Here is a 20670-nt window from a genome sequence, read left to right on the forward strand (position 1 = left end):
CTTTGAGCACACATTAAAGCCTCCAAAGTTTTTGGGTGAAGTCGACTTCGGTGAGGACTTATTAATCTTCCACTTGTACTGAACGCAGATTCAGAGGCAACGGTGGAAACTGGAATTGCCAATACATCTTTTGCCATCCTTTGAAGTGTCGGATACTTACCTCCATTTGTCTTCCACCAAAGCAACAAATCCAGTTCTACTTCATCAGGCAAAAGATTTTCTTTCAAGTAGTTATCTAACTCTGCCATATCATTCAAGTCATCATTCACCTTAGCTTTGGATTTAATGTCAGATAGGAATTTTTGGAATCCACCAGAAGAACACTCTGACAACCCCGAACTGAATAAAGATGAACTAGAACCACCACCTATAAATTAATGTGAATCAAGATAAATCAAATATTAGCAATTTATATTTATACTCATTAAATATTAATATGATTATACCTTCATAGTAGTTTTTACCACGTGAGTTGGTAGATTCATATTCTTTAAAAAAAGCTCGGACAAAATCCTCAAGAGATTTAAACTCTTCCTTTGCCATTTCTTCACCGTATAAGGCAGGCATAAGCAACTCTACGTATTTTAGCTTGTAACGTGGATCTAAAACCGCAGCCATCCCCATAATCCCATGAATTACAGACCAATATTTATCAAACTTGCTACTCATTTTATACGCCATTAGACTAATGTCAACAATAGAAGACTTAGTCCACTCCCGCATAGAAAAACGAATCTCACATATCAAAGGGAAAAAGACATTAGCAGTAGGATACTTGTTACCAGAAAACAAAAGAGTTACCCGATAGAATAGTTGTAGCTTGTTACATATCTCAGTTGCTAAGTCCCAATCAAGGTCCGTAGGCAAACTAGTATACCTGGGCTCTCTTTGCTTTAATCGCGTGAAAACATGTCTATAAGGTATAGCAACACTAAGCATCAAATAAGTAGAGTTCCAGCGAGTCTTGCAATCAACGATCAGTTTCTTTGTGTATTCCATTTCAAGTTGATTGGCTGCTTCCTCAAATTTTTGCTCTCTTTTTCCTGATGCAGACCAAAATAAAACACTATCTCTAATTCTTTCAATCCCATCCTCAATAACAGACAAACCATCTTGAACAATCAAATTGAGAATGTGCGCGCAACAACGCATATGAAACAACTCTCCTTTCCTCATGAGTGATCTCAATGGAAGCTTCTGTAGTAACTTGTTGATAATTGCATCATTTGTGGTACAATTATCAACGGTAAGAGTAGACACTTTTCTATCAATATTCCAATCACATAGACAATCATATAGCGTATCTGCAAGAACATCAGCTGTATGTGGTGCAGGCACATAAATAAACCTATATAAAATTTATGCATCAATATAAGTGTAAAATACATTTAAAGTTTTAAACTAACTTTATATTAGACTTGTACAGCTTTACCTCATGATTCGGCTTTGCAAGTTCCAAGAGTCATCTATAAAGTGTGCAGTGACGGCCATAAACCCTTTTCTTTGATGGTTAGCTGTCCACATATCAGTAGTTATTGCCACTCTACTTGTGATCCTCCCTAATAGTTTCTTAGTTTTCACCCTTTCATATTCATAAATTTTTAAAATGTCGCTCTTGATGGTATTTCGACTCGGAACCTTAAACAAAGGTTGAAGACCTTGAACAAACTTTCTAAAACCATGATGGTCCACCGTTGTAAGAGGATACTCGTGCACAATAATCATCTCCGCGAGATCTCTCCTTGAGTTGTCTGGATTAAACGTGTAGTTGGAGAGATATGATGAACTACCATCAACTTTCTTTTGCTCCATAATCAAGATGCTTTGTCGTATATCTTTAACAGTTCGTCTTGGACAACGTTCAAAATGATCTCGTAAATGCGATGTGCCGTTTTTGCTTGAACCTCCTAGCTTTTTCTTACAATAGTTACATTCCGCCTTATCTTCACCGTTCACTTTCATTAATTTAAAATGGTTCCACACGGCAGATCTTTTCCTTTTACCACCGACATTTTGACCATCTTCAAAAGTATCATCAAGGTTAGACTCATCGTGGGTAGTAAAGTTAGTTGGTGGTGGTTCATTAGAATCATGTACCCCTTCACTGCTTCCTTGAGGAGTAGAATAAGTAGGAGTGTTTGAAGCAACGGGAGTAGGAGTACAAGTGTCTGAAGCAAATTTATCACCTTGTGATGCCATATAGTTGTAGATGCAACTGAAATAGAATGGCACATAAAAGTCAGTTTTAATGCATGTACAAAACCGAATGCAAAATAATACAACTGACAATTTCATGCTAAATAAACTAACTGATAAACTAACTGACAATTTCATGCTAAATGTAAAGTAGTAATCTGTTTGGATCAAAATGTTATTTTGGGTTAGCCTAATCTTGAACCACCCATTTGATTGTATTCTAGTTGTTAATGCATGTATTGCTTTATCAGATGGTGGAGGTGATAAGACTGGGTATGTTGTAAGCTTGGCAAAACGTGTGGGTTTGGTCGGACTCACAGGTCAAAACAGTTCAGGTCGAATCAAGCTGTTTCAGAAAATGGTTACATTTATTTGGGTCAAAACGGATGTTTCTAAATTGAACTCGGATTGAACCGTAGTGTGAGGCGGGCTGCAACAACCGTAGTGTTAATTCATTTAAATTAATTTTAAGTCACAGATGTTATAATGATTCGAATAAACCTACTTTGATCCATTGTCTAATTTAAGCCGCCCTGATTTCGTTTTATTTTCCGTTTTATGTGTTTGGATCAAAACAGATTACTACTTTACATTTATTGCCTTAAAATATAAAGTAATAAAAACTCTAACTTCTGATCCAAACACATAAAAAGGTTTATATCTTCTGATCCATTGTCCAAACACATAAAAAACTCTAAAATAAAAGGTTTCTTCATAACACCACCAAAGGGTTTATATCAATTTCATGTACCACAAATTCATGCTAAATATAGGAATGAATTTAGTATAGGAATGAATCCTTAACACATGTACAAAACCGAATGCAAAATAATACAACTGACAATTAGGGATCTTACATTACAGGTGGTAGCCTGGTAGAGTGGTAGGATGAGAACGAGGAGGAGGAGGGTGGTCCGGTGGTGCAGACGGGGCGATTGATGGTGGATTGGTGGTGGATTGGTGGTGGATTGGTGGTGCTGCGGACTGCCGATTGGTGGTGCAGATTGATGGTGCTGCGGATTGGCCGATTGGTGGTGCACTGCGGACTGCAGATTGATGGTGGATTGGTGGTGGATTGGTGGTGCACGGTGGATTGGTGGTTATTAGGACTGAGACAGAGACGGCGATGATTTGAGATTGTTAGGTTAGGTTTAGGTTTTTAATATATGTATATATATATTATTTTTATTTATATTTATATATATTATATCGGGGCGGGTCGGGGCGGGGGTACCCAAACCCGAACCCGAACCCGAACCCGAAACAATCCCCGAAACAATCTCCGAAACCCGACCCGAAACCGAAAAAACAAAACCCGACCCGACCCGAAATAAGCCGGTTTTCGGGTTTCCCCGTCGGATTCGGGGATTTTTGCCATCCCTAACAAACTACAAGATTTGTGTAATTATTCCCAAAAGAGAGTGATGTGCATGTTTCTAGTAACACTATATTTCATACTAGTGACACTTTTTTCAATTGAAAAATTAATTAATTGTTATCAAGTTCAATTCATATTCGTGAGACTCGCACCGACTATAGACGTATCAACAACTGGCCAGTATCAGCTCACAAATTAACCACCTCCTCTCTCGTACGAAAGGACAAACATGACAATTTTCTTTTCTCCACTCTCCTCTAGCAACGACCCCCCTCTCTCCTCCACATTACCGTTCGCGGGGTCCACGCATCCATTACAAAAAAATGTATAATGTTTAAATATATTGGAAAACATAACATATTATATATATGTATATATTAATTTCATAGGATTCCACTCTCCATAAATCTCACCACCACTACACTACAACACCACACTCCAAACCAAACACTCAAATTCTACACACACAGACAAATCAAGATCATGGACAAAAGAGTCAAACTCAACCTCTTCTACTTCTTGTTCTTGTTCTTGTTTCTATCTTCCACAACTGTAAGTACTTCCACACATAATTGGCTTCTTCCATTGTCTTTTACCTTACAATGTAATTACTTATATTACATATCCTAATAAACAAATCAATCAAATCCATGCAGGTAATTTCTAGTGATGCCACAACCTTAAAAACATCAAACACATTAACCAAACCAAACCCATTCTCACCTAAATCTTCCTTAACTCGTTACTGGAAAACACAAATCCTAAACAAACATCCAATCCCACATTTCATACTCTCCAAATCATCTCCACTTCAACCCTTGGAATCCTCATTATTTACCAAACTAGCCTCCAACCACTCATTATCATCTCACCTCTCATCCTTTTGCTCTTCAGCCAACTTATTATGCTTCCTTGAACCCACTTTAAGTTCCTTAACAATCACTAACCAACCCAAAGACTCCAACTTTGCCATTTACACCAACAAACGTTTCCAAAACTACGGCGCCGCGCGTACTGGCGGCGCCGACACGTTTAAAAACTACTCAGAAAATATTAACTTTGCAACAAGTGGTTTCATTAAATATAGTGGTGCATCCACTGGTCATAATGAAGGCTTTACATCCTATGCAAGTGATGCTAATGTGGCTAACTCAAATTTTACTAGTTATGCTAATGATGCCACTGGTGGTAATGGTGAGTTTAACTCGTATATGCCACGTGTCAATGTGCCGGATCTTCGGTTCACTACATATTCTGGTAATGGGAATAATAATCCATTGACATTCAAGAGTTATGTGGATGATACAAATTCTGGTAATCAATTGTTTACAAATTATGCTAAAAATGGTAATGGGGTGCCTTTAGGGTTTACTAGCTATGGTGACACATCAAATGTGGTGGGGTCCACTTTTTCTCATTATGGTGAGTTTGGTAATGGGGCGAATGACACGTTTAAGGGTTATTCGACGAATGCGAATAACCCTAAAAACGAGTTTAAAGCATATAGTGGGAGTGGTGGGAATGCGGGGTCGGATAGTTTTGTGAGTTATCGCGATCGGGCGAATTCGGGTAGTGATTCGTTTTTGTCGTATGGGAGGAAGGCGAGTTCGGGGAGGTCGGTTTTTGTTAATTATGGGAAGTCGTTTAACCCGGGATCCGATTCGTTTAGGGAATATGGTAAGGGGTCCACGGGTCAACGAACGGGGTTTAGTAGTTATGCGTTGAACACGACGTTTAAGGAGTATTCGAAAACGGGTGTCACGTTTGCGCAATACACGAAGCCGGGGTCGAATGAGGGTTCGAAGAAGGTTAGTGGCGGTTTGGTAAATAAATGGATCGAACCGGTTAAGTTCTTTAGAGAAAAAATGTTAAAGAAAGGGATGCTTATGATGATGCCCGACATTGTGGATAAAATGCCTAGACGTTCGTTTTTGCCCCGAGCCATCACGTCAAAACTACCGTTTGCCACTGACAAACTGTCTGACGTGAAGGAAGTTTTCCAGGCTCGGGACAAATCTATTATGGAGCGTGTGCTGGTTAACACGCTCGCGGAATGTGAGAGGGCACCGAGCCCGGGTGAGACCAAGCGGTGCGTGGGTTCGGTTGAGGACATGATTGATTTTGCGGTTTCAGTTTTGGGACATGATGTGGTGGTAAGGACCACGGAGAATGTTATAGGGTCAAAGAAGAAAGTCATGATTGGGGAAGTCAAAGGGGTCAACGGTGGAAAACTAACGAAGTCAGTGTCCTGTCATCAAAGTCTATACCCTTACCTAATGTATTATTGTCACTCTGTCCCGAAGGTAAGAGTCTACGTGGCAGAGATACTTGATGTGTCAACTAAGAAAAAGATAAACACGGGTGTTGCCATATGTCATATTGACACGTCAGCTTGGAGCACCGGGCATGGAGCTTTTGTTGCACTTGGATCCGGTCCGGGTCGGATTGAAGTTTGCCATTGGATATTTGAGAATGACATGACTTGGACTACTGCGGATTATTGAAGACAAGATTAGTTATAGTTTTTTTCATTCATAGAAGTGTTGTTTTCATGACTCGTGAGATTTGAGAACTTTATTGTCGTTAATGATTCTATATTTGATGTTCTTTTCATAGTTTTTAATGTTTTTTTTATCAAATAAAGTAGATTATAATAATATGTTTCACACAGGGCCGGCCCAATAGCTTTATTGGGCCAAGCAAGGGCTTTAGGCCCCAAAAATATGAAGGCCCCCATTTTTTTTATATATTAGGTTTTTACAAGTCTGCTGAGGAGAGTATATCTAATAATTGAAGCGGCAATTTTGGAACACTTCAGTACTCCACGCACACGATTGTCAATAAATCATCATTCATGGCTGCCGGTTCTATAATTTCAATCCTCAATTTTGGTTATGTTTATCTTTATATACACCCTATGGTGTAAGTCTCAAGTCTCTGTTTATTTAACTCAATTTTTGATATGCGAATTATGATTTTTATGAAACTGGTGTGCTGTGTAAATAGCCTAATTGTTACTGTATTTTTTTTCTTCCAATTTGGATATTTGGATTGAATTTGAGTCATTTGACTATGGTCAGCTTATTTGGGATGTGTTGGTCAAGTATTTTGGAATTCGTATTTCCTAGTCAACCGATTGAGGTAAGCTATATTACACCTTATATCTAGTTATTTGGGAATATATAATCAGGACTAATTTTTGCCCAATGTTTAATTTTTATAATATGTCTATTTGTTATATTTTGCTACTTGAATATTGAGGTTATCTGATTTCACATTACAATGTTATTTGCTATTTGTTTCACGTCAAATCGATACTGAATCTAGCCCGGTTAAGAAAAAAACCCTAAAATTGGAGGCTTTAATTGAATTGCCAAAAGGAGATATTTTAAACTCCTCCGGCAATGAACTTTTTAATTTATAATTCCCGGTCCCAAATTGTAATATAGGAGGAGGTTTATATTAAGAAAGGCCCCCAAATTATTAATTAGCTTGAGGCCTCTCAAAACCTTGGGCCGCCACTGGTTCCACATGAAAGAAAGTTTTATAAAAAAAAAAGGAAAAACTAACATAATTAGAGAGAGATATATGTAACGACATGTGATATATACTCGATTCTGCCTGTGCGTTTCTCCACTTTGTTCATGATCATCAATGCAAGATAAATTGAGTGGAAATCAAATATAAATATATGATGATTATACTAATAGGATTCGTTTTGCTAACGGGTGTGAAAACTATGAGTCAATTGTCAAATATACTCAAGAGAAAAGATCAAATAAGAAGTTTGATTTTCCTAAGAAGGTTAGGAAGGAGGGTATTTTTGTCTAATACCTTAATATTGAAAACCCACTTAATTTAATTTCAAAAACCCACTTAATTAAAACCCACTTAAATTTTCACTTATCTCTTACAACCACCACCGTCCACCGCCACCCACCGCCACCACCTTGCCGGAAAAGTCTTCGAAAATTTCGCCGGAAAATAAAACACTATGAAAAACACAATGAAAAAGACACAATGTAAAAAACACAATGGAAAAAACACTATGAAAATAAAAACACAATGAAAACACAATTAAATAACACAATGTAAAAAACACAATACAAAAAAACACTATGAAAAAATAAAACACAATTGTATAACACAATTTTGTAAAACACAATTATGGTAAAACACACTTTGTAAAAACCCACGAATTTTTTTTTATTTTTATAAAACAATATGGTACTCATATAAAAGATAAAAAAAATGTCGTATAAAAAAAGTTATGGATGTTTTAAAATGATGGGGGAATTTGACATGTGCCTTGCATGTGGAGAGAGAAAGTCAACAAATGTGTTATCCCTATTATACCCTTACCCTTGTTTTACACTTGATGATCTCTCTAATCTAATCTCAACCATTCAATTCTCAAATGTGTTATCCATATACTTAAATTATAAGTATGAATTATTATCGGTCAATGATCATAGTATTATTATAATCTAATTTGTCTATTGGTTCCATTTTTTTTCTTAAATGTTTGAGCGATACAATAATCTACTAAGCATACATAATCACAATATAAATTTTATATACTACAATGTTAGATTGTACATGATTAAATTTTTGTACAATTAATGTGATGAAAATTCAAAAACTAATAGAGATTTTCAATCTCCTACATACTTAGATTGATGATTAACCATGAACCAAGAGGCATACATCAATGACATAATAGTGAATTATTCTCTGCAAAGTTAAAGGTATCATGTGTATACATTTTAGAAACATAGTAAATTTAGTTGATCACCGCTTTACTTGAAAGAATCGTGTTACTTGTTTTTTTGTTTTTTGTTTTTTTTGGTAAAATTAGCAAAAGTTGTCATAAGTTAAAATAATAAAATTAGATCGGAATACATGTGAACAAGTACTACGCAGGCTACGACACCATATCAAATCAGCTTGTAGCCTAACAAAATAAATCAGCACGCATGAGTCTTCTTCGTCTAGTTAAGGATTCACGTTTCATGATACACAACATTGTACGATGATTTGAGATGTGTGTGTTAGCCATTTAAAAGAAATCCACATAATAATACAAATTATAAAAATCTTACTAAATTTAAACAAATGGATTAAATGTAAGACAAAATCTAAAATAAACTTTCCGATGTGAACAAAAAAAAAATTCAAAAAGGTTGTTTATAGGTATGCTTATATGTGCGTATAAGTGAGCACGTAATGCTAGTTTATACCTCTATAGCCAAGATATTATTTCACGTATTATTGGTTTTTACTAAAATTTTATAAAAATAAAATAGACAGGAACTGAATACTTGAAAGTTAATATATACAAAACAAATTAGGCATGTGAAAAAATAATGTTCGAAAATAAATGAGCAAATACTACGTATAACAAGGTAAACTGTCAATAATCCTTGGCTTAGTTGGTAAATACTAGTTGGGTTAAGTGTCAAGCAAAGAGGGAGGGGTATCGGGGTTCGAACTTCGAACCACGCATGTGGCAAGAATTAATTGTGGAAACCTCCTGGGGTTCCGGTTAAATCATGTCACTAATTGAGGAGAAAACTACCGTTATAAGATTTTAATTCAAGTAAGGTGGGTTCTATGCAGATGATAAACCTTTCGAAGTCCCTCAGCAACCAGTTGTACTAAAACAGTTAAAGAAAAAAAAATGCAAAACAAGGTAGAATGTGGATATGCAAAGTTCATTTTATGTCTTCCATGATTATAAAGATAAAAACTCATGTGTCATAGCTATGACAACATAAGTGATAATGGCTATTTTCAGTACATAAAATATTCAAAAGATAGTAATTAAAGTGGTTGTGCATGCTTGAAGCTAACAAAGGTTTCAATTCAAGTATGATATGATGGTGGCGATTGCTTGTTGTTAAAGACGCAAACATTGGCAGTAGCACATTCTGGCATATATATCATTTAGTGTTGTCCTTTTGTGGGCAAGCATGCTAACCAAAACACCACCAAATCACTTCACACCTCTTGTCCTATTATCTGCCACTCAAGAACATGTTTTGTTTTACATTCTTAGACTTACTAAGATAATTGATCCTTTGAAACACTATCTTAGATTGCTTTGTTTTGAAACAATATGCAACTGTTCTTATAGATCATATGACAAATGTACTTTATATGTTTGGATTGGTACTTTGTTTCATTGTAGGTGACCGTAGCGGGTGGTAATGAGACGGGCAAGACTATCCATCAACAGGGTTGGTTTTATATAGGGGTGCTCAATGAATCGAATTTGGAATATTCGTGCTTTGAAAGTTTTAAGTTGGATTCGAATGCGATTTGTAATCCGAATTATGAATTGAAATTGAATTCAAACAAGTTTTCCGAGTCCGATTCAATTACTAAACTCGCCTAGGTGAGGGTCGTTGACAAACTACAATGTGGTCATTGACTTTAATATGATACTGTAAGGGGGGAAGAAATCTTAATAAAAATCGAAATCCAGTGCATTGAGTTAATGTTTTTCAATGATAGTCGGTGGCGGCCCAACCATTTTGGAGACCTAAAACAAAGGAAATTGGGGGTCTTACTGAGAGTTAGAGAGATAAAATTATAGAATTTATAAATTAAATGATTATCATGTTTCACATATGAAATTAAAAAATTTCCAACTTTGTTTTGGAAAAGGACTTTGATTTATATAATACAAATCAAGTGACTATATAAAGCACCAAACTTTCTTTTATATATCTCAACAACAATGGAAAAAAGTTTGTATAAATCTGGCCTATGGAAAAATTGAAAATACATTGACTAAATCATGACGAAAAAAAAAACTTGCATCGTAAAAAAATCGAACACAAGTCTGAAAACTTTTGAAAAGAGGGGGCCTTGTACTTTAGTGTCACGGAGTTACCTCTCAGACTCCGTGTGACGTCCGAAGGCCAGCCAATCGGTCCGCTCATGATCAGGGTCTGCAGGTTTCGTCCTGCTTTGGACTCATCAGGCGAGCGGCAACAGCTCGCAACCAGCGATGCGTTCGTCGTGCAAGCATGACTAGGCATGTACGCCTCCCTTCCCGATGAGGCCGTGCCCAATGAATTCCGAGACAAGCCAACAAACCCCAAGCGTTTCAACACAAATCAAGCATCTCGATCTTCAAATATTTGATCTGTGACATTAGCCACTTGAGCAACAGCTAGTATTGGTGTTTTCTCACTAAACTAATTTTAATGTGTTTTTGATATATATAAAACTTTTTAATCGATGCCTTATTTTATCGGGGACCTAAAGCCCTAGCTTCACCCGAAATCACTATACCCCCCCCCCCTGATGATTTGTCTACTAGAGTTGGAACTATGGACACGTTCTTATGAACTAGTTTCGAAGGTTGTCGAAGTGGAGATAGTGGAGAAGTAAGGTTGTTCAATCATCTATCGTTTCTTCAATGGAATGGACATGTGGAAGCGGCGATGTGGATCTAGATTTTTGAAAAGTGGAAAGGGTGGCGATAGAGATTAGAATCTTAGAGCCAATAAGTAGAATAGGATTTGTAATTTTAGACATACAATAATTTTAGGGTAATTGCTTGTTAAGTTAATCGTTGCGTTGAATAAATATATACATATGATAAAAAAAAGTGCATAAACTGAATTCGTATTCAATTCAAAATTTTATTACTGAGTTCGAATCAAATTTAATGTCAATTCAAATCGAATTTTGATTTTTTAAAGTCCGATTCTAATACTAAACTAGTTTTTACCCATTCCGGTCATCTATGGTGAGTAAACCTCTAGTTTATAAATGCTAACAAAGATTTTGTAAATTACCATAAGAGTTTTTTATCAAATCATCCAAACAAATGGTCTCTCTTATAATATAATTCAATATTACTGTCTAAATTTTAAAATTTATCAAAACATCCAAACAAATGGTCTATCTTAAGATAAAAATTCGATAATACTGTCTAAATTTTAAAATGTGCCATATATAAATACAACCAAGAAATAAGTTATGGTTATGGTTAACGTGATTCTTGACACAGTTTGGCCCAAACCTAGGTAAACAACATTAAAGAAAGGTTATGCTGGGCTAGCACAATTTGGCCCAAAGTTATGATCGATGTCCAGACGCCATGGACAGTGTCGTGCAAGGGCGAAGCTTCATTAGGGCCGGGGGTGCCCCCCCCCCCCCCCAACACTCCTGTTTTTTTGCGCAGTAGTGTGTAAATTGACCATTTTTTGCCCGAAAATTTTTATACATGGTGTAAATTTACCCATTTTTTGCCCAAAATTTGAGCCTCCCCCCCCCCCCGACGAACTAGTCCAAGCTTCGTCACTGGTGTCGTGGGGTGTGTCAACGATCGAAGTTGCTTTATGAAGGCTAATTACTCCGCACATATGGAGTTGAAAACCTCGGAACTCCCATAACCAGGTTTACAAAGCAATTACCACATACCACTATGTCATAATGCATTAACAAAATCAAATCAGGTCACGAAAATAATTGAGTTGTGTTATTTCATACACTTCGAGCGCATTTTAATAACATGCAAAGTTTTATATCGATTGTTTTAAGTAAGATAATAGGTTGGTGTAATCTAAAAGAGAAATTAAACCCTATCCCTTACTTGAAAACATGTCCAAACCAAAAGTGAAGGATATCTTCTATTTTGAGAAAACATTAAGCACATACATTATTTTATTAGTCAAACAAGCAACCAAACTCATGCTTAAAGTTAAACATTGTCTGCAAGGTGAAGGAAACTTCTTTTAAGATACTAATTCAATTCTCAAATTTAAAGTAAAAGTTGTGTATGAATTTGGTCAATTGTAAGTTGTAACAAAGCCAGTCTTAAGATTAAAATGGATCTAAACTAAACACATCGATATGAGGGTGTGCATCTGTCGTCGGTCCCCTAATAACTTGTTATTGTTACGTTTATTTATCGAAACAACTATTCACCAACACTTGAACGGTTCTTTTTGCACACTTAATCTTTTAACTTTCATGAACATTTCTGGCTTCTCTTGATCTCATAAGCAATTAAGCATTTTCATTTTAAAAGAGATATAATAACTCTCTTTTGTCAAAATAACTGTATTCTTTCATACATGTGATGATAAATTATATACCTTTATTATAGATAGATTTGTAATCCCTATCAAGACTAATGATACAAGATGATATTTATGAAGATATATTTTGATTTAAAACCAAGACGCAAGGTGGATTAGTACATCTAAATTACTATCAGTGGCAAAGCTTGGACTAGAACATTGACACAAAAAGAGAGAAAGGGGGGGGGGGCTTAAATTTTCAAACGAAAATGGGTAAATATACACAGTTTATACAAATTTTCAGGCGAAACTGCGCCAAAAACCATGAGGGCTGAAGCCACACCGGGCCCTCACTAAGCTTCGCCTATGATCACATACCAATTTCTTTTCACCAAGAGGTCTTTAAAATGGAAGTGAAAACACATACACTAGAGTACACACAAGATATATAAGCCCATTTGTCCTTGAGTTGCATCAAATGGATATGAAAACAACCAACATCCACAATATATAACCTTTTCAACCAACACATACACCAAGAATACACACAATATTATAATATCTGATGCATATTACCAGATATTTAAAGATTTATAATTCCAACTTTATAAAAAAATCATTCAAATAATAATGATGATATCAAAAATACAATCTTTTAACTACCAATAACCAACCGCCGAGGCGGTCGACGAACATGCACATTATAAAGATTAACAAATTTAAATGAGCAATGGTAATAAAATCAAAATGGAAGATAAAGCAATACTTGCAACATTTCTTCCTGCTTCATCATGCCATAACCGTATATATTCCCACTCGCCACGGAGCACTAATCCAGTTCACGAAAACCCCAAATGTAGGCTTCCGGGAACTTTCATTGACCCGACATTAAGTCAACGGCATACCATTAACTTTGTCTTTCAATTCTTGAGATCATCGGACATGGCAGACGGTATACAATGAGTTGAGAGAATGTCCACAGTTGCTGCTTTTGCCTTTTTAGTCTCGAGTACCACTATCTGCAAAATTTCATATCGCAAGTGTACATAATAATAAGGTTATTTCAACTTTCGGGATCGTTGTATTTCATTTTTTTATTGCAAATAAAAAGCTAAAAACTACCTGTTGATATTCCAATTCGAACTTTAGATACTCGTCGATGCAGCTTTCTACCATGTTGGCTAAGCTTTTCAGATTTTTAACTTCTTGACCATTGAAAGCCAGAACCTAAAGAACAAAATTTATACCAAGATAAATAAAGAAAATGCAAGAAACTAAAAAAAAATCCCTAAAAATAGAAACTTTGCAAAAAAAATCAAAAGATCTTATGGCTCTTAACAAATAAAAAATATAAAAAAAATCCCGTTAGCCAGCATCAACAAAGCCTGATCTTTTTAAAAAAAGGTCAAAAATCGCCTAAAAATAGAAACTTCGCAAAAAAAATCAAAAGATCTCCTTGTTGTTAGTTTTGTTTGTTTATCTATTGTTTGTTTGGTGTAGCCTCTCTATCCCTAGGTTTAGAAGTAAGGTTTGTCTGCATCCCACCCTCCCTAAACACTACCATTAGCTATGTTTGTGGGATTTACGGAGTACGTTGTTGTTGCAAAAAATCAAAAGATCGGTTAAGTGTATTCTTATTAAAGATGGTTTCTTTAATTTTATTTTATAGAATTGCTTTTGTATTAACTAAACAAGAAATCCTAAAAACCTGGTGCAGCCTACTGCAAGAAAAAGTAAATAAAAGAAAACTATTAAAATGAGTTCTAAAATTATTTTTTTAAATGTTGTATTTTTATCAAATTATAGGGGTAGTTCATCTAGTAATTAATCAACGGAAAACAATACTAACTTGAGTGTTGACAATCTCTTCATATCCTATGTTGATATCAGCCACAAGTACCTTCAATAAACATGTTGAATATGAGGACAAAACTTTCATATACCAGATAGCAATACGAAAAAATAATAATAACAATAATAATAATAATAACCTGAGAAACAACTACAATCTGTTCGTCTCGCGACTTTGGCAACTCATGCAGAAGTTTGTCTAACAGCTTAACAGGAGCATCATATCCATAGTCCTTTCCATACTGATGCATGCATAATTAATGAATTAAATGCGACCAAAACTATAACTATACAACATAAAATTATACTTTAATACGCGTTTTTAAATACCTCAGAACGAAGATATGGTACAGATACAGTTGTAAAAACCAATCCTGCAATGATGTAATAAGAGGGCGGTTTTCCCTTAATGTGTGCAGGAATTAGCCTTCTGTGAGTCTCAAACTTGATATTAAATTTCAAGACTTTTGAATCGCGAAGGACTTTGATTTGAGCGGTATCCCCAGTGTATTTATGGGATACAAGATAGCTAAAACCAATCCTCTCTCCATGCCTAAAAGGAACTGTAATCCAACGAAAATAATCAATGCATACGGTCAACAAACTAAAGATTCACATTTCACTAACAAAGATAGAAGCTTTATATTTTATGCATTATAATACAATGTTACCTGTTCCGTCATTGGCAATATCAACACCATCAAAGCTAAGAATAATATCCGACGGTTTTAAAACTTTATATTCAGGTGATGTAGGGTCGATTCTTCGTATGCGAACGCCTTTTTGATTATCTTTCATCCCTGTAGACTTGCGCAAGTCGGGGTTTTCCATCTTCTGTCATTCGACTCCGAGAATGGGAAATCCTGATTTGCATAAAATATTAAAATAAAAGTTAATTTGAGCATAAAGATCCATTTTTTCATAATATTGGGATTAAAAAGATGGAACTAGAACAAATATTTACCCGTATATGATCCGTTTATCTCATAATCTTGAATAAAGTGCATTATCACAGGCGTCGGTATCACATATCCAATGTTTTCTGCATCCTCATGTTTCAGAGACTGAAACGCAATACCAACACAATTTCCCTTATCGTTAAACGCAGGTCCACCAGAATTCCCAGAGTTAATAGCAGCATCGATCTGCATCAAATTCAGACACGATTTGTATAAGTAAACAGACAGTTGCATTACCATATAGTTAAACTTATAAATCTCAAATCTTTATTAACCTGCAAGCCCAAAAGCTCGGTTGACCCGTGAACATAAGATAATATCTCTATACGTGAAACAACCCCGCTCGTGACGGATATTGTGTCTCCCCCAATTGGATACCCTACAACCGTAACTGCATCTTGAAGTGCAGGCAAATCCCCAAATTCCACAGGCGATACACCCGACCAAAATTCATCATCTTCCACAGTAAGCAAAGCTGCATAATTGTTCACAAAATGAACCAATAATTGGAAACAAAATTCAATAAACTCCCGAATAATATTAATCAAGCGGCTGAATCAAAAACATCCTTATTATATACAAACTCAAACATGAATATGACATAAACTCGACTACTAGCCAATGTTATAGAATTAGATTTGCGCTAGTCGGGTAGGGACTAGCGATTGATCGGGATTAATCAGATTGCAATTCACATGTATATTTTCAAATATACAAATATGATATATATATATATATATCATCATCGTACTCAGTATATCCCACCAATAGCAAAGCTATGGTAGGGTCTGAGGAGGGTAAGATGTAGACAGCCTTACTTCTACCCCATAGGGATAGAGAGGCTGCTTCCGGTGAGACCCCGGCTCGATAGTAGTTTTGCATCAAGCCTTGGACATAAGACACATAGCACTCAACCATCGGGGTCGGTACCATCGGGACACCGACCGATTGGTGCATGTACCCTTGTCTTTCGGCTATCAACACCACCACATGATGCCTGATTAACCTTCCGCCACTTTTAACGTTATTTTCACGAGATTAGTAAAATAACGTCAAAATTAGTGCAATTTCACTTTTGCCCACCCGAGGGTTCACACATATATACATTATATGCGTGCACCGCAAGCAGGGCGTATCATAGTCACAGGAAACGTGAAACTACTAGCGAACTTCGTTCCAGATCGTTCGTACCGGAATCGGGTACAGAGTCGTACCGATCGCTTAGGAAACGCGATCCGGATCGGTACATGCCACCGTTTCCGATTTTATGCCAATCGTTTTTTTTTTGCTAACCAATCACGTTTCCAATCGGTAAAAATCGCGATCCCGCATCGTTCAATTCGCGTTCCCAATTAATCCAATTCGCGTTACCAATTGAGTTCAATTGAAGATTCGTTGGAATTTCAATAGACGGGGGTGATTGAAGACCCCTGTATTGTTGCTTTTTTTATCATTAGTTCCGATGCACTCTGTGAATCCCAAGAGTATTTCCCGCTCAATTGTAGCGCCTTTTTCACACACATTATAAATACTTGATTAACTCTTTATTACACACAACACCCATCAACAACTTACAAAATACAAAAAAAATAAAAATTCAAGAGTTATCAATGGCTTTTGGTAAAAGAGGGTCAACACAAGAAACTCAAAATTCTGGAGAGCATATTTCTGTTAGCAACGGTGAACATGAAGACAACGAATTCACAAAAAACACACAGAATGTATCCATGCAAAAAAATTCTGAAGTTCAAAGCAAGCGGAAGGATGACAAACCGTTGATGCAGGAAGTTGAGGTTGTAAGTACCGGGAGCGGCAAGAATGCTGGTGGTTCAAAAGTGTGCTTGCAAGCATTGCAAACAACAGTTTACCAGCTCATATACTCGAATTCATGTTCACTTTTTCGGCCCACCTCCGGGGAAGAAAGCAGAGATCAAACGTTGTCCCACTCCACTACAGGATCGTGGGAAATATGAAAAACTCTTGAAAAAAGTAAAGGATGCGGAAAAGGTTGGTGATTCTCAGTCTTTAAAAAACTCGGTATTTACTAATAATAATTCGAAGCAGAAGTGTTCCTCTTCTAAAAATCCCATTGATCAAAGTTTTGGCATGATGGAGAGAAATCAAGTAGATATGAAGATTATGAGGGGATTATGTGCAAATGCCATTCCATTCAACGTGTTGCGTAATCCCCAATTTTTGGAGATGATTAGTGCAATCAACAAAGCACCGAAGACTTACAAACCTCCATCTAGCGAAAGAGCAAGAACGTTATTGTTAGATGAATGTGTCAGAGATGTTGAGAAGGACTTGACTCCTATCAAGGACACATGGTATACACAAGGTGTTTCTATTGTCTCTGATGGCTGGTCTAACGTGAAGCACAAACCATTGATTAATGTGATTGCAGTGAACAGCCGAGGAGCAATGTTTATGTATGCTGAGGATTTTTCTGGTTTGGAAAAAACTGGTGAAGCAATAGCTAACTACTTGCTTGGTGCTATCGAAACCGTAGGAGCAAGCAATGTGTTGCAAGTGGTCACGGACAATGCAGCAAATTGCAAGGCTGCTGGAAAAGAGATCGAAAAGGTACACAAACACATCTTTTGGTCTCCATGTTGTTTTCACACCTTAAACTTGGTTTTTAAAGATCTAGCAAAAGAGTTTAATTGGTTGATGAACACATATAGTAGGGGCAAAGTGATTGTGAAGTTCTTTCTTAATCATACTCAAGCTTTGTCAATTTTTAGAGATAATTCAACGCATGAGTTATTAAAAGTGGCAAAAACAAGATTTGCATCTCATTATATTCTATTGAGAAGGCTAATGGATTGTAGAGAATCACTTGCTACAACCATTTCCCTTAATTCTTGGAGGGATTGGGTCAAACAAGGTGACGAAAACATAAGAAACACCGGTTCAATGGTTGTTGACACAATTAAAAGCGACGAGTTTTGGGAGGATGTTGAGACTATTTTGTCTATTACTAAGCCTATTTTCTTGATGATCAAGTTTTGTGACGGTGAAGGTTCAAAGATGGGAGAAATATATGAAAAGATGGATAATATGTTGGGGGAAATTCAAGAAGTAATGTTGCAAAGTACTTATGAATCTTATTTCCCTCAATTAAAATCCATCGTGCTCATTAGGTGGGAGAAGATGACAATACCATTACATTGTTTTGGCTTTGCTTTGTCACCAAGATTCTATGACACGAACTACCTTCGTATGTTAGCACCGGGTGGAATTCCTAGGAAATCTCCAAATCAAGACAAAAGAAGTGGTGCAAGGGGTTATGGCTGCTTTCAAAAGAATAGCCGAAAATAAGGAAGAATATAAAGTGTTGCAAGATCAATTTGCAAGATTTCATATGAAGAAAGGACTTTATTCAATGGAAGCGGCCCAAGTGGATGCGGTCACCATGGACGCGATTGATTGGTGGTCAAGCTATGGATCGGAAACTCCAGAGTTAGCTGAAGTTGCTATGAAGGTTCTTTCACAGCCTATTAGTAGCTCATCGGCAGAAGGAAACTGGAGCACTTACTCCTATATACACAATGTAAAGAGAAATCGTTTAAATTCTAAGCGGGCGGACAAGTTAGTGTTTGTGCATTCCAACATCGGACTCCAATCTCGTTTCTTAGAAAGTTACAATGTCGGGCCAACCAAGAAATGGGATATGAATCCTGAAAATGATTACTTGGAAGGGCCTAGCACAAGGTATGAAGATATGCAACGGGAAAACCTAGAAGGAGAAGGGAATGACGACCCAAATGGAAAAAGACAAAGGTTCGATTAGTTTCTGGAATATTCTGCTATGTTAAAGTGCTTGATTAGTTTTTTGAAGTTTCTAATATGTTATGAAGTATAATACTATGAACTTATGATGATGTAATGCTGCTGGTATGAAGTTTCTGTTTTGGCTTTAATTATGAATTTTCTATTATGGAATATCAACTTATTGTAATTTTGAAATGTTACTGTTATGAATCTTATGATTATGAAAATTTTGTTTTGATTATGTATTTTCTTATATGATATGAATTTTCTGTTTTGTATATGATACAATGTACCACACAATATGGTACACCGTACCGCGTACCGAATTGGCGTTCCGAATGAACCTACCCCCCTCGTACCGAATTTTTGAAATGCACGAACCGCGTACCGCGATTCATGTGACTATGGGGCGTATATATATATATATATATTATATATATATACCAAATTTTATAACAAATCAATTTTGGCCAAATAAGCGATTCGCCTAGGCGGAATTTTTACAACCATGCTACTAACACATTAATTTGCAATCCCCAAATTACCCTTAATCCACCAAAACCCGTGCACCAATGAATTATCCCAACCCATTACTGAACACGTAATTAAGTCGGGACCCGCGAACAATTGTATGAATAACTATATACTAAATAATATTGTGTGCAAAAGCTAATAACTTTAACTACTAAATGTCATATTATCAATCAAATGATCATCAAATTCATAACGCAAACCCTCACCGATATCGCATTCGGTACCAATCGCAAGAACCGTGGCGACATACTTCGTATCCGACCCGCGTTTCTTAAGCTTCACTTGCGTATAATGCTCGACAGAATGCGCATTCGTCAACACTCTTTTCCCACTAATCACAAACCCACTACTACTCGAACTAAACTGCCGTTTCCGCTGCCACGGCAACGAGAAATTCGGCTCGGTGTGGGTACAAAACACCTTCACCACGGGCGTCCATCGCCGGCACCACCGGAGCCATCTCCGTCACCTCACCGTCAATCAACATCCCATTCAAACTCCCGTTACCGTTGCCGTTATCGGTTAATTCTGGGTTTTGGAGGGTGGGTTTTCGGCGGCGGCGGAGGTGGTGGTGGTGGTGGGAATTGGGGGTGTGGGTTTCGTGGGTCAGTGTTGGATTGTCGCCGGAGTTAGAGGAATTGGGTGATTTGGTGGGTTTGAGATCTAGGGTTTCTAGGGTTAATGATTTGGGTTTACGGCCGCGTTTGCGTTTGTTGTCGACCATTGTGTTGGTGGGTTTGTGGGTGTGGGTGGATTGGGTTATTATTATTATGCTCCGGTGGTGAGGAAATGGAAGCTCCGGCGAGATGACGGCAGCGGTGCGAAGGCGATAATAATATTATTATTGTTACAAGTCCCCTGAGGCGGGGAAGGTTTCAGATTGATATGGAACGTTGTCGTTTTATATGGAAGGAAGACTTCCAAGAGGTGAAGA

At 36.8% G+C, this 20670-nt stretch overlaps 1 protein-coding gene and 1 pseudogene across 2 annotated transcripts; one reads left to right on the forward strand and one right to left on the reverse strand.

Annotated features, from left to right (window-relative positions):
* Window positions 1-3963: 3963 nt before the first annotated feature.
* On the forward strand, window positions 3964-6078 carry LOC143557679 (polygalacturonase 1 beta-like protein 1). The gene is made up of 2 exons (XM_077046695.1): window positions 3964-4126; window positions 4231-6078. The coding sequence occupies exons 1-2, from the start codon at window positions 4058-4060 to the stop codon at window positions 6076-6078; spliced, it is 1917 nt and encodes a 638-aa protein (XP_076902810.1). The 5' UTR covers window positions 3964-4057.
* A 7077-nt stretch (window positions 6079-13155) lies between these two features.
* Window positions 13156-20579, reverse strand: LOC143558410 (protease Do-like 9; annotated as a pseudogene). The gene is made up of 9 exons (XR_013139737.1): window positions 19943-20579; window positions 15701-15900; window positions 15431-15611; window positions 15138-15329; window positions 14797-15029; window positions 14607-14708; window positions 14465-14515; window positions 13738-13842; window positions 13156-13634 (listed from the first exon to the last, which is right to left on the reverse strand). The product of XR_013139737.1 is annotated as a protease Do-like 9 (transcript).
* Window positions 20580-20670: the final 91 nt, after the last annotated feature.

This window comes from Bidens hawaiensis, unplaced genomic scaffold (assembly GCF_021521415.1).
Source record: "Bidens hawaiensis isolate Kalapana, Puna unplaced genomic scaffold, B.hawaiensis_p1.1 tig00001087_1, whole genome shotgun sequence".
Lineage (NCBI taxonomy): Eukaryota > Viridiplantae > Streptophyta > Magnoliopsida > Asterales > Asteraceae > Bidens > Bidens hawaiensis.

What these genes read in the sequence shown, in the direction of transcription:
- LOC143557679 (XM_077046695.1), top strand. Translation starts at nt 4,058, where the DNA reads ATGGACAAAAGAGTCAAACTCAACCTCTTCTACTTCTTGTTCTTGTTC. An exon ending in TGTTTCTATCTTCCACAACT is followed by an intron (nt 4,127 to 4,230) that starts GTAAGTACTTCC and finishes AAATCCATGCAG; the next exon opens with GTAATTTCTAGTGATGCCAC.